At 38.4% G+C, this 17,096-nt stretch overlaps 1 protein-coding gene across 2 annotated transcripts in view; it reads left to right on the top strand.

Annotated features, from left to right (window-relative positions):
- Window positions 1-10,699, top strand: part of EPS8 (epidermal growth factor receptor pathway substrate 8) — a 139,370-nt gene extending 128,671 nt beyond the window's left edge. For both annotated transcript variants that reach the window (XM_026867839.1, XM_026867840.1), the window contains 4 exons: window positions 370-607; window positions 4,135-4,315; window positions 4,736-4,865; window positions 9,272-10,699. In XM_026867839.1, the coding sequence (XP_026723640.1) occupies window positions 370-607; window positions 4,135-4,315; window positions 4,736-4,865; window positions 9,272-9,385 (663 nt within the window). In that variant the 3' untranslated portion in view covers window positions 9,386-10,699. The remainder of the gene's footprint in view (window positions 1-369; window positions 608-4,134; window positions 4,316-4,735; window positions 4,866-9,271) is intronic.
- The last annotated feature ends 6,397 nt before the right edge of the window (window positions 10,700-17,096 follow it).

Consider the following 17,096-nt stretch of genomic DNA (forward strand, 5'->3'; position numbering starts at 1 on the left):
CTCTAAAATACCCATTTTTACACTGATGAAGTCTGACAATTCAAAAATTTTGGAAGATGTTAAAAAGTGCCAGGTAACAGAAGTCTGGCATTTAAAAATAGTTTCATTTATAGAACCCATTTGTTTGAAAGAAAGAAACAGGTTTCAGATGGTGCCATTGCTTTGAATTTTGTGTTTGACAGAGAAAAAAATGGATGCCAAATCAAGTTTTGGCAAATTTTGGAACTGTATCTGGCAAATAAGTTGTCTGTGTGTAATAAATGAAATCAGTTGCTTCAGAGCATCCCAGCATTTTCTGCAGAAACCTGAGATTGTCTGATGTCTTGTCCAAGTTTTGTTGTCGAACTGAGTCTCTCTGCATCTTTTCAGAAACAAAGGACGGACTATGTTGCAAAACAACCTGACACAGTTCCTGCTACTCCTTCGCCACCTCCAGCACCTGCTCCTGTCCCCATGGCTGTCCCTCTCCCGCCTAGCGCACCAGCACCTATACCGGTTCCTGTGCCGAAAGCACCAGCAACCATCAGCCGCCAAAGCAGCACCTCTAGTGACAGTGGTGGTAGTGTTGCACGTGACACCCAAAGGCAGAAGCAAGTGCCTGTGGATCGTAAGTTTGTCTGAGAAGCAAGAGGAAAAGTATTTCTCTGATTTCTGTTTGTTTTGCTTAATCCTTAAATTCCTTAAAACCTTGTGTTTCAGATAAATGTTTATGAAATATTTAGCTTTAACACTATGTTTAAAATACACATTTTCTATGTATGTGTGTTAGGAACCTCACTAATCATGGTGGTAAGTAGGAACAAAACACTTCTGCACTTGTTCCAGTCTTAAGTCCTCTCCTTTTATGACTGTCTGGGCTCTTCAGTCAGTGGTTTTCAACACTGTAAATGCCCATGCTGGTATTCTGGCTAATGTACATTTTCCATCTGAACTCACTGCCACATGTAAAAATCTAAATTGCTTTTAAAGTTAGGCTGGTTTTACACTTCTATCCATGGTCATTCGTATTTCTAGGGGTTTTGCACCATTCTAAAATATGTGTCCAAGGCTTGTAAGGAGACTTACAGGTCTCACTGATGCATTGGAACCATGTTGTAATAGCATTGTAGGAGACTCGTCTTATAATCAGGTCCCCTTAGTTTCGTCAAAGCAACAACAACTGCAGGCCACTGAGTAAGCCTTCGTGTCCTTGTCTTAGGAGGACAAGAGAATGTACTCCATAGCCCTTTAGCTAGAAAAACATGGTAACCTGCATCCAGCAGCATGTGGCAGTCATCAAAAGTTAAGACCATCTTGTAAATATAAAGCCTGACTGATGCTGAGGCTTCTACTCTGTATTGACTGAAAAGCAAGCTGTTGGAAGAACTTACTTAGTCACTAATTTGTGTCCTAAATGCACTTTAAGCAGTGTGATTGCTTGACTTGAAAATAACTGAAACTTGTAGGCAAGCGTTTTCTGTAACTTCTAACATAAAACCTATGAAAATGATGAGCTTTCTGCAGTTCAAGAGTTGACAGCTTTTCCCATCCTTTCCCTACCTGCCTTATCAGAAAATACCACTTACACCTGAGGTAAAAACTGGCACCAAATGTAATCCTTTCTGCGGAAGGGCTTCTTTTCCACCTGTTCCCAGTGGATGGGAAGCATGCCCGCTTGGGTAACCATACTCGGTTGATGGAGCCTGCTTTGACATAGTCTGATGGTAGGCAAGCTCTTGCCTAAGCTCTGAACTCAGAAAGGCTCTGGGACCTTTTTAATAATTTCCAGCCAACCAGTCTGTTATGTGAAATCATAAATGGAGAACAGTCTGACAGGAGGAACAGGCTTGACTGCCATTTCCCAAACAAACAGTAGGGCCAGCTTTTGCCTTTGTCCTACTTTGTGCAGTTTTTATTACTTAAATAAAAACAGAAACCTGAGCAGTTATAAAAGATGTGGAAAGCAAGTGTGAATTTCACACACAAACACATGCATAAAAATGATCATTTTATTTCCATACAAGGAGGACTCCAGATGCTGTAGCAAGTGTGTTTCCTTGAATCCACAATGGCCTTCTCTATCCATTACAGATGGAAAATGTGAAGACCATGCTGGCTTCACGTACATGGTGCAAGGTGTGAAGGGTTGCTGTAGACTAAGTGGTTACAAGACATCTCTTACCCTCTCAGCTTCCGCTGAGGCCCCGGGCCACTCATGAGAGCTCCTGGGAGCTGTCGCTCAAGCCCAGTTAATGGGCTTCAGGTACCTCACAGTCCTCACAGAATTAGCTACCTCTCCAAAGACAGTGGGCAACCCTGCCCATACACCTGTTGCCCAGGTAATCACCTGAACCCTGCAGAGATCATGCAATGTAGTACCTGCCTTCACACCAAGAGTATCTTGTTTAGTTACGATAATGTGTCTAACAACAGTAAGAATCTGTTACCTAACAGCTAAATATTTATCTTTTGATATAATCTTGGTCAAGATAAAATGTAAGCCTTTTGAAATCTGTGTAAATAGAAGGAAGATAGCAATTTTCTTGCTCTCTTCCTGTTTGGGAAAATAACCGGTGCAATGCCGCAGTAACATTGCCTAAAGTCTTTACTCGTATATCCCATCTCGGACCTTCACATAGCACCAAGCACATGTCATTTTGGCTTCTGATTCACACTCTGGGGGAAAAAAACCCAACAGAAAAGGGCCTGAATACCTCAAATATTTTACTAGAGAGATTTTGTCTGCTTTCAACCTGGGGCTATTTTGTAAAAGAAAAAAGAAAAATGGCTAAATCAAGGACTTCTTTTTGTTGCGGTAATTAAAAAAAAACCCCTAAAAGCTTATGTAAAGCTTGTTCTTATTTGTCTAACTGGCTAGAGATGTTGATCCTTGGAGAGGTTTTGGGAGAATATAGAAGGAAAGTAGAGAAAGAAACATTTTTGCTGGCTTACAGTTTTTTCATATTGAAGTTGTGTCTTTACCTCTGTTGCTATCAGTATAATGTGAGAAAATTAATAGCTTTTGCCATCTGAGTGCATCAGAGAAGGTTCTGTAGTTACTGTTTGTGTATCAAAGTGAGAAGATTGAATAAAGATAACTAAAAATACGTTGATAAGGAAATCCTGAGAGTTTTTGAGATCATTTAAAGTTGTGTGTCAAGGGATTTTTAAAGTTATTCCAGACTTACTGCATGGGGAGTTTAACTGGGCTAAACCAGATTCTTCTTAGTGACCAAAAAGATATTTACACCCTTTTGGATTTATATGTATATTTGTGAAATTATTTGTAAAACTTCTTATATACATTTTAAACAATTTTCAGTTCCATTATAATTGATTTTTTTTAAAATGCCTGAAAAGCATTTCAGTTTGTTGCCTGCTGATGACCAGCCACTGAAGTAAATGCTTCAGACAAATGGGTTCTGTGGGATATCGAATTTGTACAGTTTTGTTCAAAAAAAAAAAACCCAAACCAAACAAAACAACCCCTTCCCCAATTTCTGTGTCACTGAGAGCAACTACATTTTTCTTTTCTCATTTTTTAATGAAAAGTGTGACATTGTTTCAGCTAATGAGTCACTCAAGGCTTGGAGTGAATTCACCTATCTTAAAACCCCTTAAAAATAGTTATTACAGTAATAGCTTATTAGATGTAAGGTGATATGTTTCAGCAGCAGTGAATTTTTTTTGCCTACATTGATTTGCACTAAAAAATTGAGCTTTCAATTTAAAAATGCTTGTGAAAAGTGCTGCCTTTCTACAGTGTAAGCAATTTTATATTTTTCCTCATCTTTTTTTGTTTTGTTTTTAAAACATCGTAATTGTATTTGAAGATATTCAGACTGTGAAAACTGAATAACCATTTTCTTCTACAGCTTGGGTGCTGTCAGACTGATCTGTGCCTCTGTGCAGCATCAAACTCATCTCATTCTAGGGTCTCAGCTGAATTTTGGGGATTTTGTTTTGTTTTGAAAGAGAGGACTGGGAATATTGAAATCTTCCCTAGGGAAAATAGAGAATAATAATTCAGTCAGATCTAGTGAATGTATCTTTAAAGGAAAAAAAAAGTTCAAGATTAAAGTGGAGTATAAGAAATTATCTGGCTTTGATAAAGCAAACTTGAGAATAACTCCGGTGGGGCATCTCTCTCCCTAGGCAGGAAATCGCAGATGGAGGAGGTTCAGGATGAACTTGTTCATCGACTCACCATCGGCCGGAGCGCTGCCCAGAGGAAGTTCCATGTGCCACGACCAAATATCCCGGTAGTGAACATCACTTATGACTCTTCGCCTGAGGATGTGAAAGCATGGTTGCAGTCCAAAGGATTCAATCCTGTGTAAGTCTGAGGGCAAATGTAAAGAAACCTCTTAAAATTATCTTCCTGTCAGTAATTAGGATGTGGTCTGCCCACTTTATAAAATCCAGCAGCCTTCTGAAAATCAAGACACATCAGTTGCAGTTTTAGAAAAAATTTGTTGTTACATATATACGTGTGTGTATATATATAATATATATCCATATATATCAATATGGTTATAGATCTATAGATATAGATGTGTTTAGGAAAAAAAATGTATATATGTTAGCCTCTACTAAAAGGTATAACAGATACAGAATTGACTTCAAGAGTCATGTTGCATCAAGTTTTGTCTTGATTTAGTAGTCCTGAGACAATGTAGAATGAAGCCAATCTGCTTCTCTCCCTTGGCTACTGTATTTTTTTAATTTCTTGTTTGTTCTCTTGGTGTGACCCCAGGACTGTCAATAGCCTTGGCGTGCTGACGGGTGCTCAGCTTTTCTCCCTCAATAAAGAGGAACTGAGGACTGTTTGCCCAGAAGGATCTAGAGTCTACAGCCAAATTACGGTACAGAAATCTGCCTTGGAGGTATGTGTAAGCCTTCTTACTAACCTAATGCTGGGTTGTCACCTTTTAACCTATAGAAGTAAATAGCAATTCCTGCAAGGCAGCTGTTTTTTTTCTCAGTTCCTATCATGCTGGTAGGCATTATTTGTACCTGAGTTATTTGGTATTGATCCATTGAAACAGCATCCATCAAAACATCAGGTGGGATCTCTCCCCATTTCTAAAAGGGTCCATAAAGCATTAGAAAAAGTGCATGGTAGTACTCAAGTTTAAGACAATGTGTGATGTAATCAGGCTGCAAGAAAACAAAATGAGCCAAAAAGGGCTTTAGGAAAAACAACAGGAGAGAGTAAAATGCTCTTTTTCTTGCCTCTTGCTCTGCCTGGTACTTGGACAAACAGGTGTTCCTGATACTTTTGGAGGTGATGAGTTAGTTTGGCTTTATCTTTGCAGAGGAGATTTGTTTATTAAAAGCTTGTATACAGGGTTGTGCTAGGGAGAATGCTTACCAATTTTAAGCCAGGAGAATTGCAGGTGCAACTACTTCCTTTTTTAAAACTTGCTGTGGCAAGTGGAGACATGGACTCAATACTGTCTAGAGGTGAGACTAACCCAAAAAGAAGTTACATTCTTCACATTCTGTTTAAAAGAAAATCTTGAAGAAGTTTAAAAGTGAGTTTCTATCCCCCCTTGAAGCGGGGACTGTCTTGCTTAAATGATTTTAAGCTTTAACTAACAGTCATGTTTTTAAAGAAAAGATTATGATGATACACATTTTACAATTTACCTGTCAGTGTGGACCAGAGCGCATTTACTCCCTTCTGTTAAAATTGCTTTATTCCCTTCTTCAAGCCCTGTTTTTACCTGTGAGAGGAAGGGAAAAATACTTCACTTCTAGGAATACGTGTCACTACAGTCCAGAGCAATCCATCATTTCCTAGTGAAAATATATGTGTATTCAACTTTTATTTCAGTTTCGTAAGCCTTCTGTGTACTGAGATGGAAGTGCCTTTGTGGTGAAAATTGGTTTGAAAAGCAGAGATGCACTAGATTATAGAAGTCTGTTCTTTTTTTCTTCTATGCTATTATTCTGCTTGCCTCAGGTCTCACTCTGCAGGAAAATGAGCAGTCAGAACTTGCCTAATAAATGCTCTACAAGTGTTAATAAACAGGCACTGAGAGTTTAACAAGGTCATTGGATTTTGTTAGTGAAAAGGTAGTTGAAGTATTTATTTCTGCCTCAAATAAGTGAGGTTTAACTGATGAATTTCAGAATTTATGCAATTCCTGATTGCTTTAGCCTGTTGTTTTCTGAATTACCCAAACCATTAAGACACTTCTTCCTTTCTGTCCCTATAATATTTCAAGTTGCAGGGTTCAGGAAGGCTGTCCTTGTTTTAAGAGAAGCTGTAGGAATGAGTATCACAGCCACAATGTCTACATGTGACCTAGCAGAGATGAGCTTGCCTGTTCCAAACAGGGCTGTGTTCTTACTGCTCAAACTAGAAACGCTTTTAATAACAGAAGCATTTAAGCACACATGTACTTGTACCTGTTTTACAATTGAATGCTTTATATAATTAGTTACTGGGTTATGGGTTTGACCACCATAATTGTCCTGCATGATTAAACAGTGATAAATTTTCATGAAGTTCTCTAGGTAGTACTTGTGGTGTCATATTGCAGTAAATGACCTGTGAGTTAAGTACAAATAGCAATAATAGCCAGAGATGGAGCAAACCCACACAATCTCTAGATTAACAGAATTCCATGCCTCATGTTTATTTGTTAATTCTACTTGGGATCTTCCACAAGTGTTTCTGGATTCATACTGTTTTTGCTAGCCAGTGAAAGGCCTACCTCTCAGATGTGTGGCTGCATTACCAAATACAGAGAACCAGATCTTCACCTTTATGCAGCTGCAATTTTCTTTTTAGTGTTCTTTTACCTCAGGCAGAGGAATCCAGTATTTTGTAATTGGAATTCCAATTGTTGTTGGAATTTAGTAATTTTACCCTTACAAGGAAAAAATGAATAGGTACCACACTTTATTGTCATGGTGACTCCATTCAGCCCTGAGTCACACCAGAGTTTAAAACATCCAAGGAAGCTAAACTCCCAGTAGAGTTTTGTGGCCCCTGTATAAAGAAGACCAAGTAAGACTTCCCTCACAAGTGTGGGGAAGGTGTTTGGGGTTGAACAGCTCTCTGTGCCTGGCCAAGCAAAAGCAGAAGGATAACTCTGTGCAAGACCAGTGTGTCAAGACAGCAGAGAGCTGGCCACAGCCAGGGTCAAACACCTCCTTTCTGCCAGACGAAATGGTGGTGGCAAGCAGTGGTGTCTCAGGAGGAGGCAGGATGCACAACACTCTTTGTACTGGTCAAAGTATCCCTCTCTGGAGCTGTTTTCTGGGGCTGCTCCAGAGAGTTGAAGTTCACCGTGTATGCTAAGTACAGTGCATTACAGCAACTTGGCTGGCCATATATATGAATTTACTTTTTTATTGGAAATTGAAAATATTAATAGATTCCATGATTATCAGTTTTTATGTGTGTTTTCTTTTCTTTTGCTGAGCATTTCAAGCTCAGGTGTTGAAAAGTGCTACAGAAGATAATTATAGAGACACAATATTCTGAACAGACCTTTGTCATCTCCAGAAGGGAACAGTTTAGGTCCACATTCTCGTTTTCTTCTTTCTCCATCAATAGGAAGCATGGGTACACATTGCTTTAAATCTGGAAATGGTTTCTGTCTAGTTTATGTATCAAAATGCTTGGAAGAATAGCTTATTCTCTTTGACATCTCAGTGAAAGGAACGACCCAGGCACAGAAGTGGGATCAAACGGTGGAGTTTACTGATAACCTCATGATCTGGTTAGAGACTAAGCTGGGTAAATTACTAAGGTCAAGATCTAGCAGTCTGTATCAAAAACTGTATTTCTAAGAACAGCCATAGGCTACTTAGCTGTGCTGTACCCTGCCTCTGAGTAGGATGGGCCTGTTGGGCTGTGCCACATGATGTGTTGCAGTTGGTTTAGTTGAGCAGCATTTCAAGCTCATCAGTCATTTTGTTGTTGATGTTATCAGGAAGGTAAACAGTTTCAGCCTCAACTGCTCAGTCATTTTCAGAAAAATATTTCTACATGACCTCTGATAAAGCACATTGGTGGGTATCTGCTGATGTTTTTTATGCATGACTTCAGTAATGGTTGACTGTTGCACTTGCTCTGTATCTGATGATGAATTAAGATAAATAAAACTGCTCCCTCACCTTCAGAGAGTCGGTTATAAGGCCCCTGCTTTGCTCTTCCATGCTGAGAAGAGAGCAATGATAATTTACCTAGGAGAAGCATCCTAGTCTCCCTCCCTGTGGATATCTAACCTGTCTGCCAGGTAATGGCATCAGATGATGCATTGCAATGGATATAATAGGATAAATCTAAATTAAATTTTATGTAATGGGATAAATTTTCAAAGTTCAGAATCAGTTGAAAGATTTTCCTCTTAGCAGTCCTTAAATTTGTTTTAAAAATTTCAAAAACAGTTTCTTCTTATTCAGAAGCTATTTTGGAAGCTGGCTTTGAAGCTTGGAAGGTCATATCATAGACAAATAACACAGTAGCGGATATGGCTCTTGCTTTATAATCCTCTAGTTTTAATAAAAGTCATGCATGCTTTGGAAAGTTCTGCTCTAGTGGATAGATGTCCTGGCCTTGCTAATAACTTCATTTATGTTGACAAAACAATCTGTTTGCAGCTAGCTGAGCAGCCCTGTTTTTCACCCTAAAAGGTGAAATAAAGCCTTGTCTGCACAATACTTCACTGTTGCTAATATAGTGATATGATTCAATTCTTACTACTGTGCTCTAAGCTTGAAACCTGTGTCTCTAAACAGCAAGTGCATGTTGGTGTATTGTGAAAGTGAGATACTAAGATTGAATCCTTACTTAGGCCTTGGATCTGCAAACCCACATGCGTACATGAATTTTGTGTTTACATAGATCTAAAACCAGCAAGGATTTATGTGCTTTAATTTCTAAATAGCATCGCCCTGATTTTTAAGTACTAAAGCGTGGAATCCTAACAAAATTGCTGAGCTTTAACCCTGCTTTCACTGTCATATTTCACCCCATAAATATCCAATACTTCCAGGGGCTTGTGTGAGAATTAAAGATGCTCAGCAGTGCTGAAAGTCAGGCTGACACTTTTAATAGTCTGCAGGTTCTTTTCTGGTCCATATTTAAAGATATCGTAAATAATTTCCTACTTCAAATGTTATTTAACCAGATTCTTTGTATATTTTTAGTTCTGGAGCTGCAGGGTGAGTTTAATTTGTTCAAACATCTATCTTAATAAAATGCTGGCAGAGGAACTTAATCACATGTCAAAACCATTAGTAAACTCTTCCTTTTTTTATTTGTCTATAGGCTAACAGTGGTAGTTCAGAACTGCAAGAAATTATGAGAAGACGACAAGAAAAAATCAGTGCAGCTGCCACAGATTCAGGTGTGGAGTCCTTTGATGAAGGAAGCAGCCACTAAATGTTTCCTCTTTTCTTTAATTCCATTGTCCATAGCATTATACCGTTCAGCTTTGCTTTAGAAAGCAATGAAGGGGAATGTCTTATTATATTGTAAACGTAACTAGCCACCATAAAGAAAATTTACAGTAGCCTCTGCAGAACTACCTGCTGCTGGCTTCTCATTAAAAACTACAAGATGAGAAATTCAATGGAGATTCCTGACAGGTGAAAATATTGGCATGTCACTCATTTACACCCAAAGATGAGGCTTGGCTTTATGGAATTAACATGACATAAACTGGAACGTGTCTGTGTTTGTGATTCATCCGAGGGAAGCTGAGCCAGCAATAAAAAAGCATTTGAACCCTCCTTCAGTAATAATAAGATTCTGAATCCCATCTCTTGCTGTAGTGTGCAATTATGTCTTTTTGGCTCAAGTCTTTCCTGTCGTGCGTTTGGCTGCAGGATGTATACTTAAGTCATTGATGCCAGCAATTGGAGAGGAAATGCTTAGAGAATGAACAGCAGCCCAACTTAGACTGAATCTTTCTTGCATCATTCCCAAAATGTTTTATTACTAATGATGCTGTTTATAGCACAATAATACTCTGTAAATTGATTTTTATCAATATTTCACTCGTGCTGAACTATAGTATTGCACAAGAAAAAATAACTAGAAAATAGTAACACAGCTCAGCTCAAAGAGGTGATCAGATATGCTGTAGGTAGCCATGAAACAATTTGCAGTACTTTTTTTTTTTTTTTAAATATACTTGCATTTTTTTGTCTGTAATTTAACTCATCAGAAGAACAGTGTATAATCTAGACTTCTCTGTGTGTTGATCCCAGATGTCAGTTTTTCCTTATGTAAAAAGCTATTGTACCTTTATAAAAGTAATCTTCTGGAAAAGTGGATTCTGGAGGCAAAAGGGAGAGAAAAGGAAATATCCCTTCCAGCAAATACTATTTTTGAAGATGCAATGATTTTTGTCACAAAACGTTCTGTTATTTCACATGGTTGTGTGATTTTATATATAATATATGTATTATATATAATATATAATATCACTTAATTTAGACAGATTTAATCATCTAGTTTGATTAAGTATCATAGTGCCTTTTTCACATGAAAGCTTAAAATCTGCAATAAACAGTATTTCTTGTCTGTTAAATAGTTGTATCTTTGTGGCTACAAAGATGGTATTGAAATAAGAAAGTGTTCTTGATTTTTGCCATTAGTTTGCTCTTCCTCTGTGTATAAGGGAACAAAAAAATCCTATTCATTTTTCATTATAGAAAAATTAAAGAATCTTAATAAAGGTGTTTAGTGCCATTTATTGTAAATGTCTTTACAAATACTACTTCTGTGTGTTGGTTATGTGTGTCTCTATATTTTTACATTTTATATATATTCTTTATGCTTGTGAAAAGTACATAGATTGTACACATGTCATTTAAATGTAGTCATATCCAGAAATGGGTCAAGAAGTGACAAATCCCAACTGAAGACTCCAACTGCTATAGCAGTTACTAAGAAATGGATTCTTGTCTTACCCAGTGAAAGAAACAATGACTCTCAATTGCTTTCTCCCTCTAGGAAACATTTGAACCAGCACACCTGCATGATAACTGCATCCATTCAACCTACAGACATAGCTTTAGGGGGCAAAATTGTCTGTCTCACTACCTGCCTATCATTAAAGATCAAGCCCAAACCTCCAAAGGCTTGATTTATTCTCTGATTCACATTTAAAATTTCCTCTTCCTCACACTCTCTAGTAAGCATCCATATCTAGCCTGAAGAGTATTCACTGTATACCAGTCTCTTGCACTGGATGGTGAATGACTAAGAAAATAAAGGAAGATCTGAAGCGTCTCTTATAAAGATGCTTTGTTACTTGTAAGTACAGGAGCAGGAAACTTTTTAAAAGGTCGTTAAAACTCATATTTAAAAATACTACTGTCTTCTCTCATGGAAAGTATGTCTGATTCCATAAAAGGCATTGTGGTGGTTACCTGCACCTCTATTCCCCTTTTAATTACTCAGTATGAAGCCAATACTCATGTTCTCTGCAAGCTTAATCTAGCGTTCAGCATATGGTTTGCTTTGCTTTGCTTTTGCCCAGGAGGAGGCATCAGCTCTGAGACTCTTCAGACTGTGTGGAGTTTGGCATGCAGAGGTCTTGGAGGAAGCCCCCATGATTCATCTCTGAGAGAAAAGAGGTGGCTTCACACCTTCTCTTTTTTTGAAGCTGGATTTCTGTGTAACTGTTAAGTTTTATAGAAAGAGCCAGACAAGTTTGAATGTGGTCAGTGTGCTCAGAGGCATCTTTGGAGATACTTGGGAGGGTAACAGGAAACCCCCTCCATAGTTTAAAGGGATAAGCAGACTAATCTGGGGGTTTGGGGGTTGATTGGTCTCTTTGTTTCTGTGTTTCATAGTTTTAAAATTAACTACTAATGACTTAACAGCCCAGTACAACTTGAGTTGTATTTTACCCTTTAACTTTGCTGAACTAGACTTCATGATTGTTCTGTTAGTCTGTAAAATCTGAATGGCATTAAGGCAGATACTGTTTCCCTATTTGCTGAAATTTCTTTGATGATTTAAATCACTACAGGCAGCTTCACCCCTCAGCTGTGCAGTTTTTATATTTTCAGCTTGTTGGCAGTTAAGAGAAATCAAAAGGAGATCTCATTTGGGGTTCCTCAAATAAAAATAAATTGTTTTCTTCCAAATTTTCAATGTCTTAAATTAAAACAGTGGTACAATACAGTATCGTTCAAAAATGTTTTCTTTAGGATTTGAGCAGTGAGGATTATTTTTTTTTTTTACACTAATATTTTTAGAAAGATGTGATACATGAAAAGTGTCTTTGAAAAAGAAAATTTTTTTAAATATCAGAAAAGTGCCTTATTTCATGTGGAAAAAGGAGTCGTGTTTGATAACATAAGAACTACTTTACTTTTGCTGCAATCAAGTCTGCCTTTTTAACTGGGTGGAGGGAGAGTTTTAGCCATGTATGTTCACTCAGCAGTTTTACACTTTCTATTTAACATCAAGGCACTTCTTCCTACTCCTTTAGTCTGCTTGTTCCCTTGGGACACCATGGGAAAAGGAAACCACTGTGAAATCTCACATTTATTTTGTAAAGAACACTTCTAACTGATATTGATGCATGGAACAGATTACTTACCATCTAGCAATTCAAATGTTAAACAGTGCTTTGCTCAGACAAACTCTGATCTGTAAGATTTTTATACATACTTTAATTGCTCCAAAACATTGTGTTGTATAAAAGCTAGTGGGTTTGAGGCGGCTGGGAAATAAGTGCAGACTTCCATGTTATTCATGTGTGCAGAAATCAGTGGTTTATGGGGAAGTAGATATCCAAAATGATATGATAGTCTGAAATGTGCAAAGCTCCCAGTGGCTCTGTATTCATCAGTGTGGAACTCTGAAAGTGTCCTGGAAGTGCTTTGCTGAACAGTAACATCAGTACTTTACTAGTTTAGCTAAAGGAACAAAGAGAAACCCATGAATAACTACATGATGTGAATTAAGTCTTTCTAATTATGAAACTGGTAACTAGCAGAATTTTTACTTTTATTATGGGAAGGCACTTTGAAGACATACACAGAAGCAAGCTCTAGCTTGAATACCAGATACTTACTCAAGCAGATATCTTCCACTCATTTTCCTGGGCTGCATCTCATGCATAAGGGGATGTATGAATGGAAATCCATGTTTCCAGCCAATCTACCATTTTATAGGAACCCAGTTTTTCTATGTTTTACCTCAACTTTGAAGTCTTCATAGCTAAACACAAAAACAAACAGCCCTGTCTAAGGATTGAGTCTGATACCACAAGAGTATTTGAGGGAATAATACTGTGCTCAGCCTCCCACCTTTACATACAAGCAACAGCATTACATATGGGCAGTGCAAACATAAGGGAATTTGTAAGCATGTATTGGGTGCTGCGTTTGAATATTTCACAAACATTGAATTTTTACTATGACTGTGTTTGTTAAATTCTTGCTAGTAAGTGCCTATTTAACTGCCTTTGGCTTTCCAGTATATTTTTTGTTTCTCTGCAGTTACATGATGAGGTTGCATCTTTAGCCTTTTACTACTTCCTTAGCATCCAAACCAAAACCAGTATTAGGACATTAGTCTGTGCTTCTGTATCTTGGTAATACTTACAGAGTAGAAGAGGAAATGAAAGAAAATAGGGAGACTTCCTAGATGCTTCCTAGTCACCACTGGTGCCTGTCCCAGCAGCAGCAACGTTCAACCCACTCCCATCCATGGCAGCAATACTAACAACGTTATCCTCTTACAAAAAATGGCTGAAAGCAACAACTTTTGCCTGCCTGAATGAAACTACTGTTTTCACACAAGCCTTTTAAGAAGTTAGAAGTGGGAGGGAGGTGGTGTGACTGCGTGGTTAATGAACTGAGGAGGGAAGGGCCATTTTGGTGCTTAAGCTTATGTTGAATAGCTGACAAGGGGCAACTTTATCTTCTTTAGGTGCAGTAAAAAAAAACTGTAAAATGAAGCAAAGCACAAGACTTCTCAACCTTGTGTGAGAAGGGAAGGAAATAGCTCTGATGACCCAAGGATGTCAGGGCTAACTGCACAGGGTGCTCTTGGAGAGATAAACACTGTCAGAGATGGTTAAAAACTTCCTAGCTCTTCTAAAACATATCCTTAGGTTTATTTGTTTGTTCCTTCCTTGACAGCAAGCACAGCATAAGGCAACGAGAGAACCTGCCCTGTTTTCAGTTAATGGTTGCTCACTGTGCAGAGCTGCTTTTACATACATCTGGGACAGTAGAGGCTGTAAGAGCAGCAGATCAATACAGAGCATCTATGGGGTCAGCAGAGCTATAGGCATGAAATCTGTAATTCAAAACACCTATAACAAAACCTGAAGCTTCAGACAGCTTTACAGCTGCAATGACTTGATATTTTGACAGATGCTGGAAACCTTATCATCATACAGCATGAGTCCAAAACATTGTCTGTTTGGACTTGCTTTCAAGGAGCGTGACAACATAAAACCAAAAGTATGACGTATCAATTCAGGCTAAAAGGCTCTGCTTGACTCTTCTGAACCACACTCTCTCCCAGACTCTTTCAATCATTTTACATATATCTTGAACCTTCCACTGCCATCCCAACACACCAAGTTATCCAGCTTTGCATACTGTATGGGGTAAGAAAAAGTATTTTTTCTGAAGGAGTTTTCATTGTAATTCATTTTGTGATTAAGTAGCTATTAAAGGAAAAATACACACCTGTTACTGAGCAAATGGAATTATTTTTTGGCATGCATTCAAAAACTGGCAATATCATTTGCAACAACGTGCTTTTTGGCATCTTTGCAGCAATCTTGTGCCCTGTCATGTTCAGCGAGCTCTTACAGCCAGCCTACACTGTGATATTTTGTGTGCCTGTGAATGTTTTAAGAGTAACCTGTTTACTCTGGTCTGTGATACAGAATAAATGTAGACTTGATGGGCAACGGCCAGCAGGAGGGAGGAGACAGTAGATAAGAAAGCAAGAACATTACATTGGTGGGGTTTATTTCCTGCTCTGTCCCTGCCCCACCCCCACCCCCAGTTCTCTAGACATATTTTCTCAGTAAACACAGCACAAAAATCTGAAATACATTTTTTTTGAAAGCATGAAAGCAAAGTCTGAATAGTCAAGTGCTCATGTATAATTCTGTCTCTTGTTCAAATTAGGCCAGACAAATCTTTGTTGTTCCTACTGAAATGGCAAGCCCTCCAGCTGAGGTGCACTGGTAAAATAAGAAATGTGTACCACTGAAGCCTTGCTTGGTAGCAGTCTGCTCCCTGAAGACACAGCTCTCTGCCCTTTTGCATCCATCTCTGTGTGTCTTGTTTAGAGAAATGGCAGCTCTGCTTTAGGACTGCACTTACTGGAAAACGTGGAAATAGCATTAGATGCATGGAAAGAGAAGGGGGGCACTTCATATCTACCCCTTTAATAATCAGAGGTAGAGTCCTTTTTCTTAAGTACCCTTCCCAAGGATGTGTTTTATTTGAGGGATGATGTTGTCTATGCAGTTCTACATAATATAGTTGGGATAGTTTGAAGGATGATTTTTCATTGTAGATATTAAAGTAATAAATACTTATTTACCTGCTAAGGGAATAACTCTTAGGAAGAAAAAAATTCAAATACCATCTGAAGGAAGTTATCAGGCTCCTGGAAGTAGCTGAGCTACCAAACTACACCCTGGTACCCTGACAGGTGATAGCAGGCCCTGGGGTGAATAAAAAGCATAATGTGGGTGTGTTTGCTGTTTTGTTGATAGTGACTTCTTCACAGGTAAGCAATCCAGTGTGTTTACTTTCGGTTCAAATTTGTTTTGTTTACATCGAGTACCATTGCTGCTAACTTCCAATGAGGTGACACAAAGCAACAGGTTACAAAAATGCCATCAACATCCATTCTGACAGCATCCATGTCACAATACACAATGATGTACCGGAATTATACAAAGACAAAAAAAATAATATATATATAGCTAATTATTCTGACTAGAACTGAAACTGACAGCAAAAAAAGAGAAGAGCCCCCACTCTGACCCTGAGGCCCCTGCAGGATTCCATACTGATGCTTTGGCAGCCTCATAGCAATAAAGTGACAACCAGCCCTTCACATGCCAAAACCGTGTTTTTGTAACATCGTGAATTCCTGTTTTGGAGAAATAGTTACAACTGTTAAAGCACTTTTTTTTTTTCCCCTACCCTCCCAACCTGAATCAGCTTCATGTTTTTACACAGGGTTAATACTTATTAAAAACAATAAACAAATGAGGAGTATAGGCACCATATAGACTGCTCAGACACTTAAATGCTATAGTAATGGAGTCTAAGATACCCCACCTTGAAACTCAGCTGCCCTTCAATTAGATTAATCTAAAATAAGAGCCTGATCAGTGTTGTTACTAAAAGGTTGGCAAAAAGAGCAATCCCTATGATTAATTAGTAGTAGCATAGTCAAGAACTGAAACCACCCCATTTCTCAGTGTTGGCTGCCTGCTTCAGCTTCAGGCTTTGTGGTTTGGATTTCTGCTCATCAGTCCATTCTTCGGGTCTTGTGCTCTCCCCAGACCCAACATACATCAGTGCTGTAGGAGTGGATAAATACATTTTCTCCACCCCTTCCACTAATTTCATAGCATTGACACTTTTAATCTACTTGATCTAAGATGTACAGTATACAAAAAAAATATTACCTGAAGATATCTCTCTCTGCTGCTAGAAGTATCCTAATTAAAAATAAAATACTAAAGTTGTTACCCAGCTCTCTGATACTTGCTTCTATTCCTTCCCAGAACAATTAAGGGGTATATAAGGGGTTTGATTCCACAGCGCTACATATAAATCTCTTCCCTGGCTTACTAGTGCCTTTCTTGATATTAGGACTCCCAGAACAATATCCCCTATGAATTTCTCCATTAAGTTACAGGGGAGGGCTGCACGGTTTGCTACTTTTACAAATGCTGTTGTTTTGCATTCCACTAGAACACTAAGTGCCTTATCTGGAAACTAGCAATGATATTGCTATAAAAGACTGTTTGCCGGGAAGGAGCTCTAGAAATTGTGTAAAGCGGTGGCAAGAGAGAGTCAGTGCCAACCATCACATCAGCACCAGGAAAGACAGCACTGGAGGGTGCTGACACATTGTG

The sequence above is a fragment of the Athene cunicularia genome, assembly GCF_003259725.1.
Source record: "Athene cunicularia isolate RWA chromosome 1 unlocalized genomic scaffold, athCun1 chr1_part2, whole genome shotgun sequence".
In the NCBI taxonomy this organism is placed as follows: Eukaryota; Metazoa; Chordata; class Aves; order Strigiformes; family Strigidae; genus Athene; species Athene cunicularia.